Genomic DNA, 27051 nt, shown 5'->3' on the forward strand with positions numbered 1-27051 from the left:
ATAATGCCAGCACCTCTGGAGGCTGAGGCAGGAGGATCCAAGTTCAAGGTCAGCCTCAGCAACTTAGCAAGACCCTGTCTCAAAATAAGAAATTTAAAGGGCTGGGGGTTCGATCCCCAGTACAATATTGTTCTGGATCCTTTGCATTTTCATATGAAACCTTAAATCAGCACAAAATCCCTGCTGGGATTCTGCTAGGAACTGCTTTGGATCTCCACACCAACTTGAGGCAGACCAACAGCTCGCCATGCCATCTTCCAATTCATGAGCCTGACAGAGGCTTCCATTTATTGGTGACTCGTCTCTCTGAACGGGTTCTGTGGTGTTTGATTTCAAGGTCGTACGCAGCTGCTGTCAGGGTTACTCCAGGTGTTGCTTCGTGTGTCATGGCAAGGGGCTCTCTGTGAGTCGCCTCCTGGTTGCTGCTAGCTCGTTAAACACCAGCAGCAGTTTGACTCAGTTCACTTATTAGTCCCAATAATGCTCCTGGGGATTCTCAGACTTTATACCCATGAAATCCCACCATTTGTGGAAACACCGTGTGTGAAGTGTCCCCTGTCAATTCTCGTCAGTGCCACTTGGCCCTGGCTGGACAAGTAAGGCCATTCTCTGCCGGGCTCAAGTCGTGGTGGGGACACGGCCCGCCATGGAGTTTTTCCCGTTGTAGCTGGAGCTGTTGGTAGATGTCCCAAGAGTTTTACAAAGAATGATGGAAATTTTACCAAATGCCCTTTCTGCATCTATCAGAGTTATTATGTGAGTCTCTTCCTTTATGCAGTTACCATAGTGAATTATACTGATTTGATTTTGAAATGTGACACCAACCTTGTAGTCCTCGAACAGCTGGCCTGTGACATAGGTACACCTTTTACTACTGGGATGAGCTGCATTCTGTCTGCTGATATTTTGCTTAGAATTTCAGTATATTCTATGATAAACAACACTGGTTGTTGTTTTGTTATTATGCCCTTACCTTGCTACCTTAATACTAAGGTTATTTTTGGCCCTATTAATCGAGTTGAAAAGTTTTTTTTTTTTTTTTTTCCTCCTCCCTGGAAAGTCTGAGTAAGAATGACAGCATGTTTTTCCTAAATGTCAGATGGAATGCACTGGAAAAGACAGATGGGACTGGAAATTTGTCTGGGGGACTATTTCAAATGAAAGATTCAGTTTACTTAACCTGTGAGACCACTTTTAGTTTCTGCTTGTTGTTTTCGCTGTTATTTCTCACAGGGATTTTATTAATTGCATGTAACTTACGTGGTTCATGTACTCTGGCCTGTTCTGGGTCCCTCGGCTCTTGGACAGCCACCCGCTGGCTCCCGATTCCCAGTGCCTGCCCTGCCCTCCTCCTCCGGGCACTCCTTGGTGGGGCTGGGTCTCCTGGGTGCCCAGGAGCTGTCTGTCTCTCTCCCCGCCCCCGCCTCCAGGGATTCAACTGGACTCTGTTCATACAGTCTGTGCTGTCCTCAGTCAAGATCACGCTGCTGCCCAATGAGGAGGTGGTGGTCTACGGCATCCCCTACCTGAAGAATCTCGAAGAGATCATCCACATCTACCCTCCCAGGTGAGGCCCAAAGAAGGCCCGGGGGGCCTCGGGGTCCGAGCCACTGCACCCCCACACAGCCCTGCTCTCTGGAGAGGGTGCATCAAGTATGTGCCCTCGTGATGGGCAGGGGAGGTTAGAGTTAGTGACCAGTGGTGCCTCATGCTAGAGACCAGGGGCAGACAGACCAACACCTGGGCTGCCCTGCACCCGGGGCTCTGTGGGCAGGACCTGCTGGCGAGGCCTCATCCCACCCGCAGCACAGCTGCTCACTTGTGCTGCCCCTGCCCTGCTTCCTGCCTCAGGACCATGCAGAACTACCTGGTCTGGCGCCTGGTGCTGGATCGCATCAGCACCCTGAGCCAGCGATTCAAGGACGCGCGCGGGAACTACCGCAAGGTGAGCACACCCTGCCGCGGGGCTCCAGGCGGCCCAGGCCAGGTCCCGCTCGTTCATTATGAGGCTGAGCATAAGCCCGGCCACACACAGAGACCAGAGGGCAGAGCATGAACTGGGCAGACACAGCACCTGCCCGCTGGGGCGGTCAACAGCCAGTCATTGGCTAAGCAGAACTCTGCTGTCAAAACCAAGTATGATTGAGGCGAGGGGAGGAGGGCAGAGCGAGCGGCCACAGGAGGTGACTTTGACCTTAATGGCAGTGAAGAGACCAGGGGAGAGTTGCAGGGAGCAGAGAGCCAGGGCAGAAGCCCAGAGGCAGGAACAGGCAGACCAGGAGGCCAGACCCAGGAAAGGGGACACACCAGATTCCCGAAGGGCAGGAAATTCTGCAACCAGGAGGTGCAACCGGGCACTGGGCTAAGCACTCCCTGGCCAGGACACGTCCATCCCCTTCCATCCCTGGGGACGACTGGCCTACAGTCTCGTCACCACTTCAGTCATGAGGGCGCTGGGGCTGGTGGCCAGGGTGGACGGTCCCCCGAGCTAGCTGTAGGGTCAATACCAGCCCTGCATCTTGGAAGCAAATAACCAGGGCGGCAGGAGAACAGGGGCCCAGAAGACCGCCTCTCCCAGGGTAGTGGCCCATCCTAGCCTGGGTGGGAGCCCCCCGCAACTGGCCAGCTCCCACACCCATGGCCAGCACTCGGAAGAGACGTTCCACGTCCCTCTCTGGCCTGTGGGCACCCCGAGGCCCAGAGCAGGGTGGGTCTGCGGGCCTCACAAACCCAGGGCCCCGCCCCGCGCAAGACCTGGGCTGCAGATGCTGAGGGTGCAGTGAGCGGCGGCCGCCCTCCCAGGCGCTGTACGGCACGACGGTGGAGGAGGTGCGCTGGCAGGAGTGCGTGGGCTACGTCAACAGCAACATGGAGAGCGCCGTGGGCTCCCTCTACGTCAGGAAGGCCTTCTCCAAGGACAGCAAGAACATGGTGGGCCCCGCCTCCTGCCGCCGGGGTGCCACACCGCGCACCACCTGGGCCAGGCCCCTGGGCGGCCTGTCTCTGCTCAGTGACACTCAGAGGAGCGCACGTTTGTCCCAGTGTCCCCAGAGGGAGGCCGAGGGAAACCGTGCCACCCGTGCTCTGGCCCCCAGCCCTGGGCCCGCAGACCACCCAAGCCAGGCACACGTTTTACAGTGAGCCCAGGGTCAGCAGGCCCTCTGCCCACCTGCAAGGACTTGGGCCACAAGATGAGGACCCAGAATGGGGGTGGTCATTCCCACAACACCTCACCCAGGAGGCCCCCAGCGGAGCAGCCTGAGGCCACCTCCCAGAGGTGTCTTAGATCAGCCCCCAAAGCCCCTGCACATAGCCCCCTGAGGAGTCCAGGAGCCAGGACCCTGTGCCACCAGGTCAAAGAACTCATCAACAAGTTGCGGGCTGTGTTTGTGGAGACCCTGGATGAGCTGAAGTGGATGGACGAGGAGTCCAAGAAGAAAGCCCGGGAGAAGGTGGGCAAGCCCCGCAGAGGCCCTAGTGGCCCGAGGTCAGGAGCCACCCAGCAGGGGCAGCCCCGAGGGAGGAGTCAGGAAAGGGAGCCACGTCTGGGAAGCCCCAGCAGCCCCAGGAACCCGCTGTGGGGCGGCTGTGGCAGGAGCGAGGGTCTGGACCTGTGGGATGAACAGGAATCCCAGGCCCTGGCTCATGGAGGTCTTGGCCCCTCGGCCCCAGGGTGGGGCAGAGCTGGCAGGTGGCCTCCTGCAGGGCTGGGCACATCCGCACTCTGCTCCTCAGGCCATGGGCATCCGGGAGCAGATCGGCTACCCCGACTACATCCTGGAGGAGAACAAGCACTTGGACGAGGAGTATTCCAGCGTGCGCCCCTGCCCCACAGTGCCCCTGAGAGTGCCACCCATCTGTGCCCACTGCCCAGCCCCTGCCTCCAAACCACCACCAGGGACCCAGGGCCCAGAGGGGAGTATGCTGTGCCAGGCACCCTCCACCGCCTGGGGGCTGTAGCATCTCCTCAGCCTACAGATAGGGACTGAGTCACACAGAAGTTCAGGGCCAGGATTCCACCTGTCCCCCTCCACCATCTGCACCCAGAGCAGGGGCCATGTACTGGCTACCTGGTAAATCTCGAGGCCCTTCCCTGGCCACCCTGAACCCCTCCCCAATCCCTCCACGGACCCAGCCTGAGCACCAGCCGTGACCGCCCCTCTCTCATAGCTGAACTTCTCGGAGGACCTATACTTTGAGAATGGGTTGCAGAACCTTAAGGCCAGCGCCCACAGGAGCCTCAAGAAGCTTCGGGAAAAGGTGGACCAGAATCTGTGAGTGGCTTGGCCAGAGTGGCCTGCAGGAGCTACCTGCTGGGCAGGGGTGGCCATGTGCTTGGCTGAGGCTGAGGCTGGGGAGGGACCCTGGGCCCGTCTCAGAGTACCCCCACTCCTCCTCCTGTTTTGGGAGGCCCCAGAGTATCTGATCTTGGGATGACCAGGACCCTGCTCTGGCATGGCCACTGGGACAGGGCAGATTCTAGTCAGCCAGGACCGGGAGGGCCCAGAGGGAAGGTCCCAGCGGATGTGGGCCCCAGGTGACTGGTGTGTTCACCACAGCTGGATCATCGGGGCCGCCGTAGTCAATGCGTTCTACTCTCCAAACCGAAACCAGATTGGTACGCTTGCCCCCTGGCTGCCCACCCAGTTCTCCAGGGCCCTGCAGCCCCCTCCGCCCTTCCCTGGGAGTGTCCCGGCCCTTCCCAGAGGGGAGCAGCACTTTCCCATTTCCCTGTCGCCCCCCACGGGGCTGCACACTTGCAGGGGTCAGGAGGGATGCAGAGGGACAGTCCCTGAGGACAGCACAGCCAGGAAAAGGCCAGACTCAGGTCCTCAAGCTAGCCCCACCCTCTCAGCCTCTGAGTCTGTGGCTTCAGCTGTGCATTTGGTGGGGGGGTAGGGGGGGCTTAACCCCATCTTCCAGCCATGGGAGTGGATTTTGGGGCCCCCCGAGGTGTCACCTGAGCATGGCACATAGATGTGCCCACTCACAGTCTGTTCTTTGTCCCCCGGGGACAGTGTTCCCTGCTGGGATCCTCCAGCCACCCTTCTTCAGCAAGGAGCAGCCGCAGGCCTTGAACTTTGGGGGCATTGGGATGGTGATTGGGCATGAGATCACACATGGCTTTGATGACAACGGTAAAGGGGCCCCTGATCTGCAGGCCAGACTGCACCTGCCCGCCATACACCTGTCTCCATGAGCGTCCTGCGGCCTCCATGGAGCTCTGGGAGGGGACACAGGCCAGGGCATGGGAAGATGTGCTGGGGCCCCAGGGAGCTGTGGCAGATTAGGTCTTGAAGGTCACGCAGGGGCCCACCAGAGCCTGCCACAGGCGGAGGGAGGGCCCTAGGCTGAATTCCAGGGTCCTGATTCCCCTTGACGGCTGGTCACTTCCCCTCCCTGGGTGTGAAACAGAGAAAGTGACACTGCCCAGTGTACCTGAGGCTGGAGGCCTGGTCTACCTGCAGCCCAGGGAGCAGCTGCCCTGCCAGGTTCTTAGCGCCAGTCACCACACACAGCGATCCAAGACAGTGGAGTCATGGGGCCTCCCAAGGACACCCCTGCACTCCTGGGGTTTAGGAAGTTAGGGCACCTTGAGAGGTATCCATACCCAGTGTCCCTGGGACCCCAGGACCCAGCCACACGAGGCTCTCGTCAGGGGTGGTGTGGGAGGACATGGAAGCCCTCCCTCTCTGGGGGCTGAGGAGCGCCTCACTCTCCCCTGTGAGCACACGGGGGCCTGGCAGGGCTGACGGCCTGAGAACGTGAGCTCTGGGTGCTGGGGTCAGCTGGAGGCGGTGCACAAGCAGCTGGAGCGTGGGCCAGCTTGGCTGGTGGGGTGGGCACAGCACAGGCCCGGGACTGGGGCCGGGGCCAGCCACCCTGCACTGCCCCTGCTCAGGCCGGAACTTCGACAAGAACGGCAACATGCTGGACTGGTGGAGCAACTTCTCGGCCTGGCACTTCCGGAAGCAGTCAGAGTGCATGATCTACCAGTACAGCAACTACACCTGGGACCTGGCAGACAGTCAGAACGTGAGCATGCCACCCGTGCCACAGCGGCCCTGCGCCCGCACTCGGCCCCAGCGCCAAGGCCTGGGCTGCACCCCACCTGCCTTCTGTGCACAGGTGAATGGATACAGCACCCTGGGGGAGAACATCGCAGACAACGGCGGGGTGCGACAGGCATACAAGGTGGGTCCGAGCAGGGACCTCGAGCAGGGACGGAGGTGCCTTCAGCATGGGTCGAGACCGTCCTGACACTCTTCCTGACTGGGCAGGCTGCACTGCCCCAGAGCACCTCCTGGCCATGGGCAGTCAATGGGCCTCTACCAGCCTGAGCTGGCATGGAGGTCACTTTCTGTCTCCAAATGAGGTGGTGGACTAGAGACCATGTGTCCACCAGCCTCAGTATCCCTTGCCTACAGCCAGGAATGGATGAGCCCTGGGTACCAGGTACTCATTCTGGGTGGGCACCAGCTGGTGGGCGACCTGGTCAGGGGCCCTAAGGACCCCTGCTGGAGTAAGCATTCGGAGGCAGCCAAGGAGTCAAGGTGCTGAGTGCTTGTCCCTGGGATAGGCACAGGGCCCTGAGCTGCAGAAGCAGGGCCCCCATCCACAGGCCCTGGAGATGAGAGGGCTCAGAAGGCCTGGCTGGACTGGCCAGGCCCAGCACCCACTTGGGCCCGCAGGCTTACCTAAAGTGGATGAAGGAGGGCGGCAAGGATCAGCAACTGCCTGGACTGAAGCTGACCTGCGACCAGCTCTTCTTCGTCAACTATGCCCAGGTAGAGCTGCAGTCCTGGCCCCACCCACACCTTTGGAGGATCCACTATAGGGCCTCAGGGACACTGTGAGCTGGTCAGTTCACAGAACCAAAACCAATAGGCCTGGCAGGCTTTCTGGAGGAAGAGGTTGGGCAGGGGGAGAGAGAGAACTGGGAAGTCAGATGCAGATGTGCAGGGAGGAGAGGGACCTGCTGGCTTCCCTCCCTGACCCCAGGAGGGGCAGCCTGGGCTGTGGGGACAGCTGCCTGCCCCTGCCACAACCAGGGGCACCCTTCCAGCCCCACAGCCTTGTAGCCACGCCCTTCGTGCACCCGCAGGTGTGGTGCGGGTCCTACAGACCTGAGTTTGCCATCCAGTCTATCAAGACCGATGTCCACAGTCCCCTGAAGTACAGGCAAGTGCCCCCTGCCCACACCCGTGTCCCTGACCCCTCCGAGGCACCCATCTCAGGCTGTTCTGTCCACCTGCTCGTCCACAGGGTACTGGGCTCACTGCAGAACCTGGCTGCCTTCGCGGACACCTTCCACTGCACCCAGGGGACCCGCATGCACCCCAAGAAGCGATGCAGAGTCTGGTAGCCAAGGCTGAGTCACACTGTGCGGTCCACGCCCACCTGCTGCCCAGAGGCACCTGTGCTACAAGAGTGCAGCTAGCAGGGACTGGTAAGCATCCCGCCAGGCGGCCACGATGCCTGCCCGACCTCCGCGCCGGCCTGGAATGCAGCCACCGCCTGACACCGGTCACCTGACACCCACGTCCACCCTGGGTCAGAGCCCCGTGCAGCCCTGTAGACGCCATCCACCATCTTCACTGGCTCTGCAAAGCACGCTGCTGGCAGACTTCTATGAGCTTCAGACCTGAGCTGAGTAAAAGCCTGAAAGAAGGCTGCCGCCTTGTGTGTGCAGGGGGCCGAGTGGTGGGCAGGGGGCAGCGGCCTGGGCAATCGGAGGCCAGGTGGGGGCACCACAGCAAGCTAACAGGGAGAGGGGACTCGGACATCCTAGTGCTGGGGACCTGGCAGTGGCCAGGCTGCAACAGACAGTCGCCTCCGAGGGCCAGTGACTCAAGGAGCTGAGGTCAGCAGGGAGGTGGCCCAGGGGACCTGGGGAGCCTCAGCTGTGCATGTGGGATTTTAGTTTTGTAACTTGAAGCCAGAGGAGGAGGAGTCGAACTGCAAAGGGCCATGTAACCTGCCCCATTTTTGTAAATGACCACTGGTGTGCCAGTCGGGGATGAGGCCATCCAGGACTATGGTCCCCAGGCTCGAAGTAGGGGGTGCAGCGAGGTGCTGAGGTGGTCCCCAAAAGCCCTGTGGACAAGGGAGCCCTTGAGAAGGCAGGCCTGACGTGGGAGGGGCGTTTGGAGCCGTGCTTCAGACCTAGGATCTAGGGGTGGCCGCTCCCAGGCCAGCAGCCCAGCAGGCTGCTCCCAGCAGGGTCTCTGGCACAACACAGTTCTTGAGTCTCTGTCCACCTGACTACCATCCCCACCCTGAAACCCAACTAGCTGCAGAGACCCTCAGACACAAGCACTGCTTGGGGCCAGAGCCTGGCCAAATCCTCCTCTCTCCACCCTCAGCCTACCTTCCCATCCTCAGCCAGACATGGGTCAGAGTGTAAGACCACCTTGGGAGAAAATGACAGGGTAGCAAAGACTGTTCTCAGGGTCCTTGCTGAGGCCTGAAGTCTGCAGACTGCAGGGGCGTGTCCCCTCCAAAGGACAGCAACTTCCATGATGGGAAGATAATACCCTGGCACCCAGGAGGACTGCCCTCCAGCCCAGGGGCAGGTGGGGGCTGCGGAGGACACAGGTGCACAGCCAGTGGAGAAACATGCTGACCCAGGGCTGCAGTTTTAATGGCTCTTTGTTGCCTGAGGACCAGAGCAGTCCAGCACCCTAGCCCAACAACTCCACGATGAATCTTCCAGTGTGATTCTCAGCACACCTAGGGCAGCAGACGCCTCCAGATCAGAGGTCAGAGTCTTCACCTCCTACACACCTCCTCGTCACACTGCAAGGACAGCAGGGGCCCTGTCAGGTCAGCCACATTCTCTGGGTGCCAAGAACAGTGGGGCCCACCCACCCAAATACAGAAAGGGGCAATACTAAGGCTGGAGGCCACCCACCTGAACAGCAGTCACTCCCCTCCTTCTGGGGCATAGGAAACTGGCCACTAGGACCACACTAGGACCAACAGAGGAGAAGCCTTGGAAAAATGCAATCCCTCTTCAGTCTCTGACGCTCCAAAAACAGCTCCTTCTCTGCCCTGAAGCTACCACCCACAAAGGTGGGGTCCAGATATGCCTGTCCATCTGGTCATACTGCCCCTTAGTCCCTTACGGCCTAATCCCTTCTGCAAGTGGGGTCACAATGACATACATCCTAGGATGCCATGAGCAGAAAAAGACACAACTCCCAAGAGGGTGCAGCTTAGCACCTGGCCGTGCCAGTGCTGGCCCGAGGGAATGGAATGGGCACGCGTCCCCAGGCCTCAGCTCACCTGAGGTGGTTCACTGGTGCAGACCTCTGCCGAGATGCCCAGAGCCTGCAGGATGCTCTCCTGGGGCACATAATCACCCGGGGACTTTTGGACAAAATGCAACAGAACTTTGTCACCACCTGTAGAAGCAGGCAGAAGGTCAGGGTACACGGGGAGGCCACCTGCACCTTGCACTCATGTGACAAAAGAAGGAACGGCTGGCCAACCAGCTGACACAACCCAGCCAGTCAGTTGAGGCAGCTGTTCTGCCCACAGCCCACCCTGCCAAGCCAACACTAAGGGCCAGGACACACCACAGAGGAGCAGTTGGGGGAGATGGACAAGCCCTAAATGAGCAGCCGCCAAGTGCCCCAGGCCTCCCACTAAGAACATGGCCCTGGAGCCCCTCCCTGGTCCACCTTTGTTGACGACCAGCAGCCCTCCACTCTGCAGCAGGTCTCCAGACAGGTTCCCCTGGATGCCAAGAGACTTGGCCTAGAAGGAAAAGAACAGGGCTGAGTTAGTCCTAGAGGGAGGAACTGCCACCCCTACTTCTGACCTTGGTCACCACAATTACCTTGGCAGCAACGTCACGCACAGGCTTCCCCAGGGCAGCTGGAAGGATGCTCAAGCTGTTGTACCTGCAAACACACCAAGCTGCTGGTCCAGACTCTGGTGGAGCCCAAGCACCAAGCAATCAGATCAGCAACCAGCCCTGCCAGGAACAGCTACCAGTGCCACGGGGCACCAGCCTGAGGATGGGTAGCCTTGAGTCCCACCAAGGGTGTGGAGTGTGGGGACCCGGCCCCGGGCTGAGCATGCCCAAAGAGCTGCTCAGCTGGCCCTGCCAATCAGGGCAAGCAGGCAGCCTGTGGCACCAGAAGGCTGGGATGGCCCTTGATGAAGGCACTGGGCTCCAAAAGCCCCTCTGGTGGTCTGGATACTATAGTCTGCTAAAGGCAGGCTTAGGTGAGAAACCTGTTAGAGTACAAGTAACACCAAAGAAAGAAAATGACAAGCTGGCTGGAGCCGCCGGTGCCAACACAGCCGGCCTGCTAAGCAGAGGGTAGCATCCAGAGGAATAAGGGAGCAATGGACACCTGGGTCCCTTTACTCCGACACACTTACTGCTTGAAGCCCAGCTCCTTGTAAAACTGCTTGCTCTCATCCAGGTAAAGTTCTGGAAGGGGAAGGCGCAGGTGGGTGTCCCAGATCCCATCCTGGCCCCACCCATGCTCACCCTCCTGCATCCTGTCCTCTGTCTCCTGACCAATTACCATGCCCAGTTCACCCACCCTGGGTCAGGAGGGCCAAGGTAAGGCTGAGTGTCCCCACTGTTGAGAAGAAGGACTGAAACCCAGAGGTGACCGGTGGAACCAGAAGGCCAGAACTACAAAGGCACAATCTGGGGACCGGGAGGCAGCGGGAGATAGGACTCTGACACCAGGGCACCTCCAGGTCAGGGCTGGGCAGAGCGACAGCGGAGGCCCTGAGTCGGAGAAGGGTCGCACCTCCGGAAAAGTAACCACCGTCCAGGAACTCCTGTAGGCCCAGGGTCTCGGGCCCGACGCCCAGCAGGCGCACGCCGTGCTGGTCCAAGACACCCTGGAGATTGCTGAGGTCCCGGGCGATCCAGCGGCACACCATGCAGCCAAAGCGCCGCAGCCCGGCCACCACACACGCCTGCTCCTGCCACAGGCTCCGCAACTCCACCGTCTGCGGGGCAGCAAGGTCAAGGCGCGCCGGCCCGACGCCCGCCCCCGCGCCCTGCCACGCCCGGTCAGCGCCCCCAAAATATCTCCACCGCAGCCAGGTGAGCTGCCAGGGCGCTGCGGCAGGAACCGGGGTGCGTCCACCGCCCTGAACTCTGCGGGCCTCACCTCCCCGGTCACTGCATGTTTCAGGACGCAAGCGCCCACGCGGGAAAGGTCCACTGGGCTCATGGCAACCGTGGCTCTCCGGAGCTCCAGGTCCTGGCGCCGGGATCCTCTCCCACTGCGGCTGCGCCTCGGGTAGTGCGCGGTGTCCCGCCCCGGCCCCTCGTCCTGGCTCCGCCCGGGCCGCCCCTAGCACCGCCCCTGGCTTCGGGTCCCACCCCCGAAGGCTGGACTGAACTGGATCCCTTCGTTTACATATGCATGAGCCCGCTGGCCAATGGCGACTAGGCGGGGCTTGTTAGTCTTCCACTCACTATGCGCCTGCGCAGAGAGCAGCCGCGGGGCCCGGTGGGGACCCGGATGGGGTGGGGCGACGGGTTGTTGGGGCGAAGGGCGGGCGAAGGGGCGAAGGACCGGACGAAGGGGTTTAGGGCGGGACGAAGGGGCGGAGGGCGGGGAGATCGAGAGCGTCATCAGCGCAGGAGTGAGGGCTGCAAACCTGGGCTCCGCTCCCCGGCGGGAGGCGTCCGAGGGCCTAGACTTTCCACACGGTCTGATTTCGGCTTGAAAATCCCTGCGAATGCAACGTCATCGCAGACAAGTTTGCATTGTGTTTGATCAAAAGACTGTCATTTCAGGCCGGGTACATATCAGCTTTTAACCCTCAAATTTTGGGATAAAATGGACCCAAAGGAGAGAAACAGGAGCGCACAGAAAAGCAGTGTTTACTAGGTGCCTTGCTTTCCTTCACCAATTCTGTGACGTCTCTGGCAGCTGGAGTCCCAGTGCCCCCTGCCCCGGCCAGCCCGCGCAGACGGGCCCCACAAACACCGCCAGGGACCCAGGCGGGGCTGGAGAAGGAAAGGGGTCACCGCACTGTCCGCTGGACTCCAGAGGGAGTGTGAAGCTGAGGACTGTAAGGGCCTGGAAGGATGCCGGTTCGGAGGGCTGAAGATTCCGGCAGGAAAACAGGATCCCTATTACTATGTTAAAAGAAAGGGGTTGCATTTCCTAGGAGACGGGGCGGGACGAGAAAGGGGAAGACGGGAGAGATTGACAGCCGCGAGTCCCCAGGGGAGGAGCCGCCGCGAGGGGCCTGCAGCAGGGCTGCCACCCGCTTGGGAGCTGGGAAGGCAGCAGCCAGCTTCGGAGGCTCCCTCTTTAAAGAAGAAAGTGAGAGATCAGGGGCCGTCTCCTCTGCTCTAACTATGTGTGCATCCCCCGCAGTAAAGGAGGGAACAGAAGCCCACAGACCAGGCACAGCGGGAAGAGGTTCGCAGGCTCCCTGGTGGAAGAGGCGCAGGTCGAGTCTGTGCCTGAGACACAGCTGTCTTGAGACACGCGGGGCAGCAGACCTCCACCTCCATGCTCCGGGGTCTTGAGTGGACCCACAGAGTAAACTGACCTAATATGGATCAACAGAAGGAAAGCATTCAGATTCACTTGCAAGTTTTGTGGTGGTACCAGAGTGAAGAACACAAAAAAGCAGTTATAGGCCATTGCTCTTCACTTCACTGGACAAAGAATAGGAAGCTGGGAAGAGGTTAACTAAACTGAGGGTAGGGAGAAGGTCAGACGTTTTTGCGTTTGTTTTTGAGACAGGGTCTGGCTAAGTTACTTAGGGCCTCGCTAAATTGCTGAATGAGACTGGCCATGAACTTGTGATCCTCCTGCCTCAGCCTCCTGAGCTGGGACTACAGCTCGGGCAGCAGTTGTTTTAACAAAGCCTGTGCAAAATGTTTGCATGGGCTGCAGCTTCTCATGAAAGAGAAGGATGTTGCTTTTACTTCCAGTGGGGTGGAATTTACATAGTAAATTCCCCATCTGTTTTTTTTTTCCCCCTTTATGTGTGAGTGCTGGTGGGGATTGAATTCAGGGCCTCACGAATGCAAAGCAAGTACTCCATCACTGAGCTATAGCCCCAATCTCATTTTCTGCTTTTAAGAAACAGAAAGGGGGTTAGAACAGTCCCCTGGCACCTGCTGTTATTGCCAGACCAGTGTGTGCTGGAGGGCCGTGTTCTTAACTCCAGTACGCATGTGCACACAACTAGAGGTAAACATGCAGATGCATTTGCCTTTTATTTGAGATTGACACAGACATCCTCATAGGGCAGCTCCGTCTGTCTGGTCACAAACTCCATCCAACCACAGCGTGCTGGTCAGCTTTGCTGGCTTTGCTGCAGGTACCCATGAGCCCCAAGCCTCAGCCGAGCACAGCAGCCAGCTCGATGCCCTGCTTGTGTGTCCTGTCAGCAGCAGCCTGGCTGCGCTCTTGTGCTGCCCTCGTTCTGGGACCTGGGCTGAGGAAGCTGTGGCCATCTAGAACTTGCCGGTGCGGCAGGAGAGAGGTCATGCTGAGGCTCTTACAGCTGTGCAGATCGGCAGCATGTCACTTCTGCTCGTGGGCTGCTGACCAGAGCTGCTTGTGTGCCTGAGGGTGTCGGGGTGCAGGAAAGTGGCATCCTCCACAGGGTACCGTCAGGTCTGAGAATAAGCTGGCCTACTGTGGAACAGATGCTGGCAGAAGACCGGAGACTCCTGGGTCAGAGACAAAGGTCTCGATTCCTCATGGCACCACAGATCACATGCACCATCGTGTGTCGCCCCACATTCCAGGGGAGGAAGCAGGTGGGCCCGGTGGGGCTGCACACACAGTGGGCATCCTTGCTGCTGGGAGGCCCTGAGCTGGGCCCTGTCCAGTGTTCCTGGAGCAGCAGTGAGCTTGCTGCTTTGTCCCTCAAGGGTTTTCAGGGCAAACTCAACGCTGAGCAGCTGCTGGGTGGACGGTGCTGAGGGCTTTCCATTACTGACCCACTCAGCAGTGTGGAGATGCCAGGAGTCCGTGGGAGAACTGGCCCTCAAAGCAGTGACCCTTCAGGACGAGAGGCCAAGGAGTCTCCTGGGTAATCTCACCGGGATTGCGGCACAGTCTACCTGCTGTCAAATGTTAGACAAGAGTGCTCTCAGGTAGCTGGCCCTCAGTCCATTCCTGCTGCTAACACCTAAGCATAGCTAGGGTGGCTTATAAGCAACAGATGTTTTCCTCTACAGTTCTGGAGGCTGTGAAATTCAAGGTCAAGTTGCCAGCACATTTGGTGTCTGGTGAGAGCCTGTGTCCTGGCTCACAGATGGCACCCCACATGGTGGAAAGGGGTACAGAAGTCTCTCGGGGGCTCTTAAGTACAGGCGATGGCCACACTCATTCCTGAGAGCTCCACTGCTCTGGTCTCAGCACCTCCCACAGGCCCCCTCTAACCCCATCACACTGGGGAGAGGGACGCACAGTGGTTATTGAGTACAGTTACAGCATGGTGGTCAGCATGCTATGGTAGTGTCTTGCACCCTTTGGGACATGTCTACCGTTATCCTGCAATGATGCTGTCTCCTTCTCTTCCTCTTCTTATTCCTTATTCTGGGAAGCAATAAATAAACAAATAATACATTAGGTCCCAGTTCAACAGGAAGTCTTCATCTGCAGACCCTTTTCATGCTGCCTCTCTTCTGTGAACATGGGGAGTTGTCTTACCATGTATGTTACTGAGCCCGACATCTGTGGTTTTGCTTCCTTTTCTTTGATTATCGTACTTGCCTTCCTGCCTCTCCAAACGTCAGCCTCTCTACTCTGGCCCTGTTCTGCAGACACTGGGGAAGGTCTGCAGGACACAGAGGCACATAAGTGCCTGAAGATGGGTCACTGATGGGGCGGGAGGGTCTCTGGACCCAAGACAGGGCCTGGCTCTGGCACCTCCTGCTGGGTCTCATTGGATGGGCCACCTGCACCTTGTCTGAGTCTTAGACCCTGGTGACCACCTTTGCTGACCACACACTGTATCCTCAGCCTCTCTGAGCATGCTCTCTGCACTCTGGACAGCAGGGACCCCAGTTCCACTATGGGCTGGAAGATGCTGAGATCTCCAACTCTGTCCCGAGTGGACCTTGTGCATGCCATCCTGCCTGTCCCCCCCAGCAAGGCCCGAGAAGTCCCCCAGGAGAAGCAGGTCTCAGCATTGACTCCAGAGACCCTGGTAAAGGCAGCTAACTTTCCCCAAGTCTTGCAGGACACACACCAAACGTGAACTGGGGGTGCTGGTAGCTCAGTGGTAGAGCACTTGCTTGGCATGCGTATGGTACAGGCCCTGGGTTTCACCCCTAGCCATGCTGACCCCATTGCTTTCGGGGGAGACTGCCAGCCCCAACCCAGCTGTGCCCCATTCCTTCCAGAGCAGCTTTGGCACTCGCCCTACCTGTAGCTGCCTCCCAACACCGCTCCAGCACTGACCCTCTTGGGTCAGGATCCCTGAAAGCAGGATGGGGTCAGGGACAGGTGGGTCACTCAGACTGTGCCAAATGAATATTCAAACACTGAGTCCATGCCCACGCACTTGCCCACATGAAGATCACCTAGCCCCTGCGGAGCCTGCCCTCCACCTGCAGGATGCCTCCTCCGTGTGGAGGTCCACGATGTCCCCCTGAGGGCCCTGCTGGATTTTTCCAGGCACTGTGGCTTCTTCACCTCTGGGAAGAGAAGGTTAAAAAGTAAATGTCCCGCAAGCATCTGGGGACTCTCCGTACCTTCTGCTCAGTTTTACTGTGAACCAAGTCTACTCTAAAAAATAAAGCCCACGTACATCTGGGTTGTCATCAGCCTGTCACAAGCAGGGGCCAAAGGCCAGGTCCTGCCGAAGACAAGGCGCTGTGCCAGGGTGACCCCTGCAGCAGGACGAGGGCAGGGCCTGCCTGCTGTCCTGCTGGGCAAGATGCTCCTCCGTGGGTGATGGCCAGAGCCCTGAGCTGAGGCTCGATTTTCCACCAGGAGGCTGTTGCTAGTTGGGTGAGAACACTGGCCCATCCGTCCCCATGAAAGCTCAGGAAGTTCCAGCTACGCCAGCTGCACACTGTTCTGGTCAGTGCCTCTGGGATCCTCAAACACCGTCTCCGCCTCTTTGTCTCCACACTGCACATTTTTGCCCAAACTCTCACAAATTAGTAAAATCAGAGAAAGATTTTCCAAAGAATAATGACGTGTAGCTGGGAAGAGTGGAGCATTACAACAGGAATCCTCGTGTGACAGCTCTGGCCTGTTCGGGAGGCAAGGGGACAAAATGTGGAAGGTTGCTTAAGATACTTTGAAACAATAATCCTCAGCCACGAGGATTAGTAACAAGGGTGATGCTGACCCGGGACTGGACTGGCAGTTGCCAGGCAAGACGGCCCCACAGAAGACTCTTCTGTGGGAGGGGTGGGCACTCTGTGCAAGGGTGGGGCTCGGTGTGAGGGGCGGGGCCTCCGCAAGGGTGGGGCTCGTGTGAGGGGCGGGGCCTCCGCAAGGGTGGGGCTCGTGTGAGGGGCGGGGCCTCCGCAAGGGTGGGGCTCGGTATGAGGGGCGGGGCCTCTGTGAGGGTCGTGCAAGAGGCCGGCATCACGACCCTCTAGGTAACTCTGTGTGACATCTGCTCTTTATAGTTGCCCAGCTTTAGTCATTTTTGATTCGTGTTTGACAGAAGCGACTCCATTCTGATTCTGACAGCTCTGCACACAACTTTTTCATAGAAACACAGAGCCAAAACTTCACACAGACAAAAGACATAAGGGGCAATGGAACTCCACCTCTGTCCTCCTGGGGCCTCGGGTGGACCCAGGACGTTAACTGATGAGAGTTCCACAAGAGGGAAGCCTTCACATTTATTATCTACTGCAAGTCGAATGGGACACAGGGTCATCCTAAGAGCGGAAGCTGGGAAGAAGCCACTGGACTAAGGGGGCAGTGGGAAGGGAAGAGCAGAATCCTCCTGGCCCTTGAGGGTGAAGGGCAGAGTATCTTTCCCAGGGAATTTCATCTTCACCTTCAGTAAACAGCAGTAAGTCCAAAGCGAGCCCCTGGCCCCTGCTCCTTGCCAAGTGCCTTTAACATAAGGAGTCCATGAGCAGAACAGAGCCGAAGTTCTTAACAGGGTTCAGCAGGGCTGGGAACTGGCACTGATGAACCCCGAGGCCTCAGGATTTCCTGTTAATGGCCTCATGTAAGGCTCCGCAGAACAACATGCTCCATCCATTTTCAGGGAGACCTCTCCTACCCCAACCTGGCCCGCATCCCTGCCCAGGCAGGTCAGTGGGGGGCCTCACCTTCTGTGCTGTCCACCACTTAGGCAGAGCCTGTACCTCCAGGCCCCACAGAATTCCATCTCAGCCATTCCCCTGCACAAATGGAAGCCCTCTACCTCCTCTCTCAGATGCAGGCAGCAGAGGCTGATTCCAGAAACTTCCAGGCTGACCCTTCCAGGGCTGTTGCCACTGTCCTGGCCCACGTCCCAGACAGGGCCCAGGCAGTTCAGTAATATTCGCCCATGTCCTTTGGTGGTCCTGGTGGAAAGGACAGTACAGGATAAGGCTCAGGGCGGGCTGGCCACTTTAGGAAGCGAACCTTCCCAGCAGCAATAGCCAGGTTCATGGAGCAGATTCTCAGCAAGGTTGCCAGCACACGTCACACCCCACACGGGGACTGGGCTTCTCCGAGGGATTCTCTGCTGCAGCAGAGGCTGGCTGAGCCTTGCTGGTGCAGCATGGAGTGTGGCCATCACCTGTGGTTGCCATGAGTGCCCTTGGCTGTGGCCTTCCCATGATCTCATACTTGCAGTGTCTCTCATGAGGAGGGACAGTCCACCATGGGTCAGCCCTGCATGCCTGCACCATTGCAGCCATTGCTGGGGATCCAGTTTGCCCTGAGAACCCTCAAGGAACAGGAGCAGGGAGCTCAGGGCTGCTGCTAGGGGGAACAGTGAACTCCCCAGCTCAGGATCTCAGCAGCAAGGACACCTGCTGTGTGAAGCCTGCATGGCACCAGCATCGCCCAGAAACGTTGGCAGGGCCCCAGGGCTCCGTGCCCATGTGTGCATGTTCTGCAGGTGAGACAGGACGGCTTTCCCCACAGCTGGAGCGGGGACTGGTCAGGGAGATGCTTCAGGGATGGCAGCAAGGAGGGGAGGGGCCCCAAACTCACAGCTCCACGCCTGGGGTCCCACCTCCCAGCCATGCCCCCACTCTCCCCTAATCTTTTCCTGATGAACTCCTGGCCCTAAGAACACACCCTGAGCCCCCAGGGTTGCCCCCAGCAGGGCAGAGCTAGGGCCGCACACTCCTTCCTCTGACCCCACACTGAGCTCTCAGAATTTTTCCCGGCTGGCCAGTTCCTGTTGGTGCCTGTGCCGCTCTGCATGCTTCCCTCACCCAATGTCCTATGGGCATGGCCCTGGTGGACGGAGGATAAGGTGACTGGCATGGTCCCCAGGGGGAATAGGAGGGTCTGCTGCAGAGGGGTCCTGGTGGACAGGCATCCTCTGACTTGGAAGGGTGGATCCCAGATCACTCCATGCTCAGGCACGTCCCCACCCAGGGCTGACCCTCAGCCACCTGGAGCAGGCAGTGACCCTGCCCCGGGCAGCTGCTGTCCAGTGATTGGTGGAGGAGGGTCAAGGGGTCTCAGCTGAGGTGTTCAGCAGCATGGCACCTTCCTCTTCCCCACCTGGCTTCCCCTGGTCTCCATCTCAGTGTCTCCTATTCAGGGCACCAAAACTGGGCACTGAGGCCCCTCCTGTCCCTCCAGTGGGCCCTCCACCTGCTCAGACACACCACTTCTGTCTGGTGACCTGTTTTCCACAGCAGAATGTGCTCAGGCGTGGCAGACTGAAAACAGCCCTCCGCCGTTGAGAAGCCAGCTGGTTTCAGGTCCCTGGAAGAGGGAGCGCCCCGTGCCACCCAGGCCCAAGTGGGGAAGCACCGGGGTCTGTCAGGAGGCAGAGAACACGAGGGGCCCGCTTGGGCAAGAGGCTTCGTTGTGGTTTCTGTGGAAAGGCCAGGCGCGGCGTGGTAAGCAGGCTGAGGACGGACAGGGCGAGTCACTTCAGGAGGCTCTGCGGGGCAGGGGCTGTCCCTCGTTGCCCAAGGCAGGCCCTGGGTGGTGGGGCTGGGAGCCATGGGTCTGGAGTGAGGTCCCACAGGAGAGATGCAGGCGGGCTCTGGGCTGGTTGGTTTGCACACGGTCAAAGGGCACAGTGCAGGCAGGGTGGCTATTTGCATTTAGGACCTGCTGGCCTGGGAGGGCAGTGTCCCCAGGTGAGGAAGCCACCTGAAGTCCAAACAGCAGAATAAAACCACCTGCTTTGGACAGGTATCCTGCCACAGTGCTGATCTCGTGGACCCTCACACAACCCAGGCAGGTGTGGTCCTTGAGGGGACATCTCTGGGCACCCCTGGGAAAGACGAGGGGTCCAGACTAGACCTCCCGGAGCCCTCCGGCAGCCTCAGGTGCTGCGCCAGCTGCTGAGTAGCATGGCCCCACACGGTTCCCCACACCTCAGTTCACAGGGATGCTCTTAGACCCAGCTTCCCCCTCCTGGCTCGAGCGCTTCCTGGGACCCTGGAAAGATCCTGTTCTTCTGCTGTAGGGCAGGTGGCTCCTGGGTGTCAGGGCAAAGCCAGTCTCTCTGTCCTTGAGGTTGCTCCTTCTGCCAACCCCCAAGAGCAGGGCCCAGACCACTCTGCGCCTGTGGGCGAGGTGCCCTTCCTTCCAGTTGTGTGGGTGCTTGCTCAATGAATTTGAAGCTTTGCTGTTAGGTGACAGTCCAGAACAACCAGGGCCCAGTGTGTGAGAACCCGCCCCAGGTGCCGTGGGAACAAAATAGAGGCAGACAGAACCGGGGTCTGCAGACCCAGGGGCAGAAGGGTAGCCCTGGCAGCATGAGAAGGGTGGGTCCCAAGACTTGGATCCGAAGGCGGGGGCTTATGACACAGTCAGGACAGAGTGGCGTCACACAACTGAATGTCCCTGGTTTACCTCAAGCTGACGACATGTAGGACGGCAGGCCCAGCTCTGGACAGATGGCTGTGCACATGACACCCCACGTCCCACTCTCGGGGCCTTGCTTCTTTATGGTTTGCTGGGAGAACATTCAGGGAACTCAGGCCGGGGTGGCCACGACACTCAGGGTGGCAGCCTGAGGTCAGGCCGGGTTCCCACAGCTGGACGTGGTTTTCTGGTGGGTTGAGCCCCCACGATAGTGAAAGGCCCTCCCCGTGCCTGTTGACTCCCGGCTGCGGCGTCTCTGTGGTGGTAATGCGGTCTCCCTCCATGCCCGCCCTAGTCTACCCAAAGCTGATATTTAGAATGGATTCTTGTTGATGACATATTCTTACACAATCTGCCAATCTCTGCCTTTCATCAGATGGCCTGGGCCACTGACATTAACGTTTAGGTCCTTCGTAATGTTCCACAGATTTTTTTTTTTTTAAATAGGTAGATACAGAAAGAATCGACAAGGATAAGATATAAATTCTGCAAAACAGAATTCAAACTCAAATAATGAAGGAAATATTTCAAATGAATAAAAAGGCCACAGCAAAAAGAAGGAGGAGGAAGGGGAGGAGGAGAGGAAGAAGAGGAAGAAGAAATAAAAACAGCCCACGTACCCACTTTGTGCTTGGACTGCAGACTTAAGCTAAAGAAAAGAAGCCTGTGGGGCTCACCTTGAGCCTGGCTGGCAGGCAGCAGCTCCAAGCCTGTGCTCTGGGCCGCCCTGCGAGGTGTTCTGGATAAAGGAGCCAGCTGCCTCTCAGCAGGAGCTACGCAGGCAGAAGGGGCTGGCCGAGGCGCCAGCAGAAGTGCAGACGCCCGCGGGGACTCGTGCTTACACCTCTCAGTGCGCCCGTGTACAAGTCTGCGTGTGCACACCGTATCTTAGCTGCACACGTGCAGGAGGAGTGTTCCTAGGTCTGTCCCCCTGACGTCCTGCAAGCAGGCTGGCCTGTCACTGTGAGTCACACACCTTGGGCTCCTACATGCCCTTCTTTACAAAGCAACCAGGGCTCTTGGGAGACGTGACTGACCCAGGACTGGGGCAGGGGAAGAGCAAGATGAGCCTGGAGCATCCTGAGGGGTCAGAATTTAGGGAAGTTCTCTTGGGAGGATGGGGAAATGTCAACAGAATCCAGGAACCTGCTGGAAAGAATGTCCTCAGAAACACCGGCATCACAAAAATGACAGCCATGGACCTGAACCAGGGAGCAGCACACGGAGCCTCGAGTGTCAAGGAGCAGGTGAGGAGGCGCCAGTGCAGAGGGGAGCGCTCTCCTGCTGGGGTCACAGCATGCGGGGACAGTGGCACTGGAGCAGCGACCCTCGTGCAGCGGAGAGAAGTTTGATGGTAAGTAAGATGGACACAGCTGCAAAGGCATCTACCAAAATACATATGTTATGACAGAGAGGAAGAAGGACAGAAACAGTCTAGAAATGGAACAGTCGTTTAATGCCATGCTAACAGTAGTCCCAGTCCCAGGAGGCAGCGTTGTGGGGGTTTCCGGGACCCCCAGCCTTAGGCATGGTCAAGATGGCGCCTGACGCTGAGCCAAAAGCGGCCAGCTATACAGTAAACAACCAGCGAATTCCAATGATTGGCTAGTTAACGATGAGACTAGAGCATGCCCCCCTCGTGTACCCATCCTATGCCTGCAGCTGTCCGCGTTTATCTCGTGTACTCTCCCCTGATTGGTTGAAGTGTATATAAGCCTGGTGGGTGGGAGAGTAGAGGCAGAAGCTGAGGAAGAGGCAGAAGCGGCGGGAGCGGAAGAAGAGGGAGAAGCGGAAGAAGCGGCGAAGGCGGAGGCTGAATCCAAGCTGGAAGCTGGGAGTACGCGGGAGCTGGAAGAAGCTGGGAGAAGGGAAGCTGGGAGTGCGCAGAAGCTAGGGGTAAGAGAAGCGTAGGAGAGGAACTGTGCACAATAAACTTCCAAAGCTTCAGACATTTGTCGTGTCTCTCTCTGCGGCCAGAGGGGATGCGATACAGCGTCACAGACCCATCCTGCAGATGAGCAAACGGGCCCACCGGGAATGTGCTGGCCGGGAGAGCTGGGGCCAGAGCGGCCAGCTGTGTCCTTAGGGTGCTGCGTCCCTGCAGCTTGGGCTGCACCGGGCTGCTGGGACGGCCCTGAGTGCCTTCAGCATGGCCCCGTCTCTCCTGCTGCTACAGTCCGGAGCACGCCTGGGGCAGGCGCGGGACTCCTGCCCGTATGCGTCAGCTGCCAGTAGGTTTGAGTAGCCCGATTCCCGGCCCTGGGGTCCTTTGCCAGGAATACCGGCGCCGTCTCCTCCACAGGCGCTGTCTCCTCTATGGCCACGGTGGTGACGTCTGGCACGGCCTGCAGGTCCCGGGTGAGTGAAGACTTGCCAGCTTCCTCCTCTGTTTTCTGCCACCAGATAATGAAGGAAGGGCGAAGACCTGCCCTCAGGGCCCCACCCACCGACCTCCGGCTCCCAGGATCACCTCACTATTCTCCATGCCAGGGGTCAGCACAGCAGCAAACTAAGGACACAGGGCCCTCATCCAGCTGGGACACCCACACACACCCCACCACCCGGCCCAGAACATCAGCCCCAGGGGGATAGATAAGCCCTGATACCTGCAGCACCACCTTCACGCTGTGCTCAGAGCCTGCAATACAAAGGCACTCGTCAGAGGAGGGGCCGAGCCACCAACCCGGGCACTCAGGCCTACAGCAAGGGGGGTGGCACCCACATCTTTGGCTTCTTGCTGTGTGGCCTTCCCCAAGAAACTGACCTTCTCTGAGACAAGGTGAGATGGTCTATGGACACGGCTCCTTGCCAGGCCTGACCCCCGAGGGCCCAAATATGAGAAGACGGGGCCCTTGCCTGAGGTTATGGCTTCCATGTGAGGTATCCCCCAAAAGCCCATGTGTGAGGCAGTTCAAGAATGTTCAGAGGTGAAATGGGTTATGAGCACCTGATCGGTGCATCAGTTCACTGACGGGTACTAACTGGGGGCAGCAGTAGGCAGAGGGGTGTGGCTGGAGGAGGTGGGTCTCAGGCAGGGGTGGGGCGTCCTTGGTGGTCTGTATTTTGTTCCCAGTGAGCTGAGCTTTCTTTCTGCTTCCCTGCTGCGTGTCCTGAGCTGCCCTCTTCCTGCACACCTTTCTGCTGTGAGGTTCTGCCTCACCTTGGGCCCAGAGCATGGAGTTGGCCACCTATGTTCTGAGTCCTCTGAAACCGCAAGCCCCAAATAGACTTTTCCCCTCAGAAATGGCTCTTGTCAGGTCTTTTGGTCGTAAGAGCGAAAAAGCTGCCCACATGCCTGCCACACCCAGGCCACAGCTCACTGTGACTTAGCCACCCCCTGAGAGCAGGGACAGCACTTCACAGAGGAGGCCCTGTCCCCAGGAGCAGGGCCCTAGAATTGGGCTAAGAAGGGGCACTGGCCACTCCTGGTCTGCCTCAGACCCTGAGGCTTCCACGTGGCCCTGCGCCTGGGAGACCCAGGGGTAAGGACACAGAAGTCCGACCCGGAGCCCAAGAGCGTGGCCCACCCGGCCCCTTGTCTTTCTGTGTGGTGCTGCTCCCCTGGACTGTGCCTGGGATGGGCAGCCTGCGCTGAACCTGGCGCAGCTGAGGAGAGGGTGGAACCCCAGCCAAGGGCACGTGAGTGGACGGGTGACACTTGGGCTCCCCAGTGGGGACGCAGCCCTGTCCTTGGCAGGCCAATCACTGACCCCACCTCGGCCTCTCCCAGGGAGCACAGCCCACAGGGCTTCCCACAGGCGCCACAAGCACAGCTAGTGCCCATGCTCCAGTGGGCGGCAGGTGTGACACTGACGGGCCCCACCCCCGCCCTCCAGAGAGCCCACCTGACACCTGGGCCCTGGGCAAAGCAGGAAGCCCAGCCCTGCGGCCAACACCGCCCCAGAGAGTGGCCAGGAATCCTGGGGCCACCGCCCAGTGCTTGCAAGGACACAGTTGTGGGGTCACTGAGCAGCCATGCTGGGGCCCTAACCCTGGCAGAAAGGGCAGTGCTGCTCACCAGAAGACCGTTTCCTCCTTGTCCATATCCAGATTACAGGGACAAACACAAGGGGGAGAGGGAGGATGGTCACCACGAGCCTCCAGGACAGGAGGCAGGAGGTGTCCCTGCTGCTGGTCCCCAGCTCCACTTCCTCAAACCATCCCGTGCACCTAGGAGAGAGCAGCGTGGGAGCCGGGCCAGGAGGGTCCTGGTGTGTGTGGCTCCGTGGGCTGGGAGTTGTGGACTGCCACCTCAGGCCTGTCCCACGTTTCCAAGGAAGGCAGAGCAGGAGCCAGGCAGCCAGAGCTGGAGATGTGGGAAAGGCACTGGGGAGAGGCGGGGTCGGCCTGCACCCTCCCTGGGCAACCAAACCTCCACCACCAGCCTCCCAGGGACCCCAGGACCAAGGTCAGGACGAGGGCCTGGGACTGGCACTTGAAGGGGCCTTGGCTCAGGAGAACTGCTCCTCACAGAAGTGCAGGGAGCCCCCACGGCCTGACACGGGGACCCACGCCTCAGAGAGGATTTTAAGCAGCCTCTCTGCAGGGCTGCTCCAGGCGGGACCAGCCTGCACCTGCAAGAGCTGCGCTCTGGGCCAGTGTGGCCTCTTTGTGGGACACAGACCCCAGCTGCTCTGGCTGGTGACAGTGGTGCCACCCCAGGTGGGGCATGAGGCACTGTCTGCTGGGGAAGGCCCTCATTGCCCAGGGGAGTTGGAGGAGTCCCTTTTCCCTAGGGCAAGGGCAAGACCCTGGGGATCACCTACACGGTCCAGGGCAGACATTGCTCCAGGGTCCCATTGGGCGAGAAGGTCCCCTGTGGGCAGTTGGCACACACTGTGTCCTGGCTCTCTGTGCCTGGGGTGGAGAGGGATGGGCAGAGGGGCTGTAGACTCCAGGCCAGGTGGGCACTGGGCTTCCCTGGGGCAGGGTCTGGGGCCTGTCTCTTCTGGGGCCTTCCATCTCTGAAGGACTGGGTTATGGTGGGGCTGAGGGTGGGGCTTCGAGCTGTCCTGGACATCAAGAGGCAGGGATCAAAGAGTCCAGGCACCCCTTGGCCTTCCTTCCACAAATGATATGGGGGCTGCCCTGGTCAGGCACTGGGCAGGAGCTGGGGTCACACTTCACACTCAGGGAGAGTAGTGCATCGACCACAGGCCACCCCATCCACCTGGGCTCCCTGCCTGGCGTCTGAGAGGAGAAAGGGAGGACTCAGGGTCTGACCACGAGTGGCCACCAGGGCTGACTTCCTCCTCAGCTCTGCCCTGCTGCTGTGGCTTTCCTTCCTTTGTTGCTGCCAGGACAGGGCTGGGAGGGTTGGACCCGGTCTGGCCAAGGGTTCTGTCCCTTTGGAGACCTCCATGCTGGCCATGATGTCCAGGGCATTGGGGCTCAGGCAGCGGGTCACTGGGAACGAGGGTGGCCAGCTTACCGCTCCTCTTTGCCCTCTGGCCAGGGAGGCAGATGGTGTGGGGCGAGCACAGGATACAGTGGCCCCTGTCCTTGGCCTGGCAGAAGTGGCCTTGGCGACAGCCACACACGGTGTCCTGCACGCGGGAGCACTTCTGCCTGGTGTCCATGCCCAAGGCTGGAACCCAGGAAAACCGCTGAGAACAGGGCCGGCTGGGCCGCAGGAGCGGCACTTCCAGGTGGAGGGTGGAGCTGGACACCCGCAGACTGGGGCCCGCCCCGGGCCCGGACCACAGGCCAGCCAGCCTTGGTCCAGAAGTTCGTCCGAACTTGGGGGCCGAGGTGCCAGACAGAGAGTCAAGAGTTCCACAGGGCACCAGCAGCCGCAGGTGGGAGAGGGGAGGGCAGGAGGAGCCCGGCGGGGTCCCCATGGGGGGAGACTGGCCCAGACACCAAGGACTGTGTGTCAGCTAAGCTGGGCCCCAGGAGGCAGGCCAGCCCAGCCCCGCACCCTGGAGACTCCTGACTCCACGTGAACCAAGCAGTCTGATGGCGGGGCAGGGGCGGGGAGAGCCTCCCTTCCTCTGCCGGCGGTGGGGGTGGGTGGGGTTGACCCGGGCTCCCCAGCTCCTGAGGGACAGCCTCCTCTGCCAGGCAGGCGTGGACAGGAGCTGTGGGTGCAGCCCTGCCTCGACCCCAAGGGCTTGCAGCCTCCCTTTGTCCCTCCCTCCTCCCCAGCCCTCCTGCCCAGGCCCTGGGGTCCCAGTGCCTCAGCAAGTAGACCTGGACACTTATTGTGCAGAGTCCTGGCAGGGCCACTACTGGTGGGGACAGGAGAGGGGCCCGAGGACGCTGGGCTGGGGTCTGAGCAAGCTGGAGCTCTAGTCTCGCCTGCCTTCCCTCTGCCTCTGCCCCCAACTTGGTGAGCAGGACCCTCCCTGCCAGGTGTGCGTCTGCAGCCCGGGAATGTAGATGGGGGAGGGCCTGTCAGCTCTGCCTTCCGTGCCGCAGTGGCCCTGGGCCTCGCTCTCCCCAGCTGTGCACTGGGCAGTCTCCTGCCTAGGAGGGAGGTGGACAATAACCAGGACCGTGTGTGTGGGCAGGTCTGTCACGGAGAAGGGGTTGCTATCCTCCTTGGGGACACACTGCTCCAAAGGACCTTCTCCTGCACCTGCCCTCCTCTGCCTGTCTGCCCAGATCCAGGCCAGCAGCAGCCTTCCAGGTGGCCCTTCCCCTACGGTCGTGTGGGGCCCCTTGTCTGGAGGAGAAAGGGGTGAGGAGCACATTGGGGAAGCAACTGGTCCCCAGTGCTCACTGCAGACACCCAGCACCACCCAAGTCCACCCAACAGGCAGGGAAACTGAGTCGTGGGAGAAACCAGGGTCAGCCATCCAGGGCACCCAGCTGGAGGAGCAGAGGAAGAAGAAAGACTGTAGGACACGTGGCTATGCAGATGGGACGCCAGGGAGGAGAGTGGGGCACAGGACCCCGCGAACTTCCTCCCTGATGTCAGCAGGCTGGCCCTGTGGCGAGGTGGGGGTTTGGCCCAGGCTGGGGGTTCCCCCATGATGGGTCAGTCCTGAGCTCAGTGATGAGTGGGGGCACAGCCTCAGGCTCCCTTGCAGAAAGCACCTGTGGAGGTGGGGTGTGCTTG

At 59.6% G+C, this 27051-nt stretch overlaps 3 protein-coding genes across 16 annotated transcripts in view; 1 reads left to right on the plus strand and 2 right to left on the minus strand.

The window, feature by feature from the left end:
• Positions 1–7499, plus strand: part of Mmel1 (membrane metalloendopeptidase like 1) — a 28371-nt gene extending 20872 nt beyond the window's left edge. Inside the window, exons 11-23 of the mRNA XM_047565143.1 lie at positions 1431–1567; positions 1852–1945; positions 2803–2931; positions 3354–3452; positions 3736–3816; positions 4171–4274; positions 4560–4618; positions 5019–5138; positions 5903–6036; positions 6130–6195; positions 6693–6788; positions 7106–7182; positions 7267–7499. Of these exons, the coding sequence (XP_047421099.1) occupies positions 1431–1567; positions 1852–1945; positions 2803–2931; positions 3354–3452; positions 3736–3816; positions 4171–4274; positions 4560–4618; positions 5019–5138; positions 5903–6036; positions 6130–6195; positions 6693–6788; positions 7106–7182; positions 7267–7366 (1296 nt within the window). The 3' untranslated portion in view covers positions 7367–7499. The remainder of the gene's footprint in view (positions 1–1430; positions 1568–1851; positions 1946–2802; positions 2932–3353; positions 3453–3735; positions 3817–4170; positions 4275–4559; positions 4619–5018; positions 5139–5902; positions 6037–6129; positions 6196–6692; positions 6789–7105; positions 7183–7266) is intronic.
• Positions 7500–8637: 1138 nt separating this feature from the next.
• Positions 8638–11313, minus strand: Prxl2b (peroxiredoxin like 2B). The gene is made up of 7 exons (XM_047565669.1): positions 11148–11313; positions 10779–10983; positions 10396–10447; positions 9845–9908; positions 9687–9762; positions 9289–9407; positions 8638–8799 (listed from the first exon to the last, which is right to left on the minus strand). The coding sequence occupies exons 1-7, from the start codon at positions 11208–11210 to the stop codon at positions 8773–8775; spliced, it is 606 nt and encodes a 201-aa protein (XP_047421625.1). The 5' UTR covers positions 11211–11313; the 3' UTR covers positions 8638–8772.
• A 10533-nt stretch (positions 11314–21846) lies between these two features.
• Positions 21847–27051, minus strand: part of Tnfrsf14 (TNF receptor superfamily member 14) — a 32082-nt gene continuing 26877 nt past the window's right edge. For 10 of the 14 annotated variants that reach the window (XM_047555268.1, XM_047555236.1, XM_047555276.1 and 7 more), the window contains exons 5-9: positions 25420–25575; positions 24755–24845; positions 24007–24158; positions 22595–22626; positions 21847–22388 (exon numbers count right to left, since the gene is read on the minus strand). In XM_047555268.1, the coding sequence (XP_047411224.1) occupies positions 22071–22388; positions 22595–22626; positions 24007–24158; positions 24755–24845; positions 25420–25575 (749 nt within the window). In that variant the 3' untranslated portion in view covers positions 21847–22070. The remainder of the gene's footprint in view (positions 22389–22594; positions 22627–24006; positions 24159–24754; positions 24846–25419; positions 25576–27051) is intronic. The other 4 variants (XM_047555323.1, XM_047555298.1, XM_047555315.1 and 1 more) reach the window with 3 other exon arrangements.

Source organism: Sciurus carolinensis, chromosome 1 (assembly GCF_902686445.1).
Source record: "Sciurus carolinensis chromosome 1, mSciCar1.2, whole genome shotgun sequence".
Taxonomy (NCBI): Eukaryota; Metazoa; Chordata; class Mammalia; order Rodentia; family Sciuridae; genus Sciurus; species Sciurus carolinensis.

Coding starts and splice junctions, on each gene's coding strand:
- Prxl2b (XM_047565669.1), bottom strand. CDS start 11,210: ATGAGCCCAGTGGACCTTTCCCGCGTGGGCGCTTGCGTCCTGAAACAT. Junction 9,763..9,844: donor TGCGTGACGTTGCTGCCAAG/GTAATTGTGGTG, acceptor TTTTCCTTCTAG/GCCAAGTCTCTTGGCATCCA. Junction 8,800..9,288: donor GCACCAGTGAACCACCTCAG/GTGAGCTGAGGC, acceptor CTGTCCTTGCAG/TGTGACGAGGAGGTGTGTAG.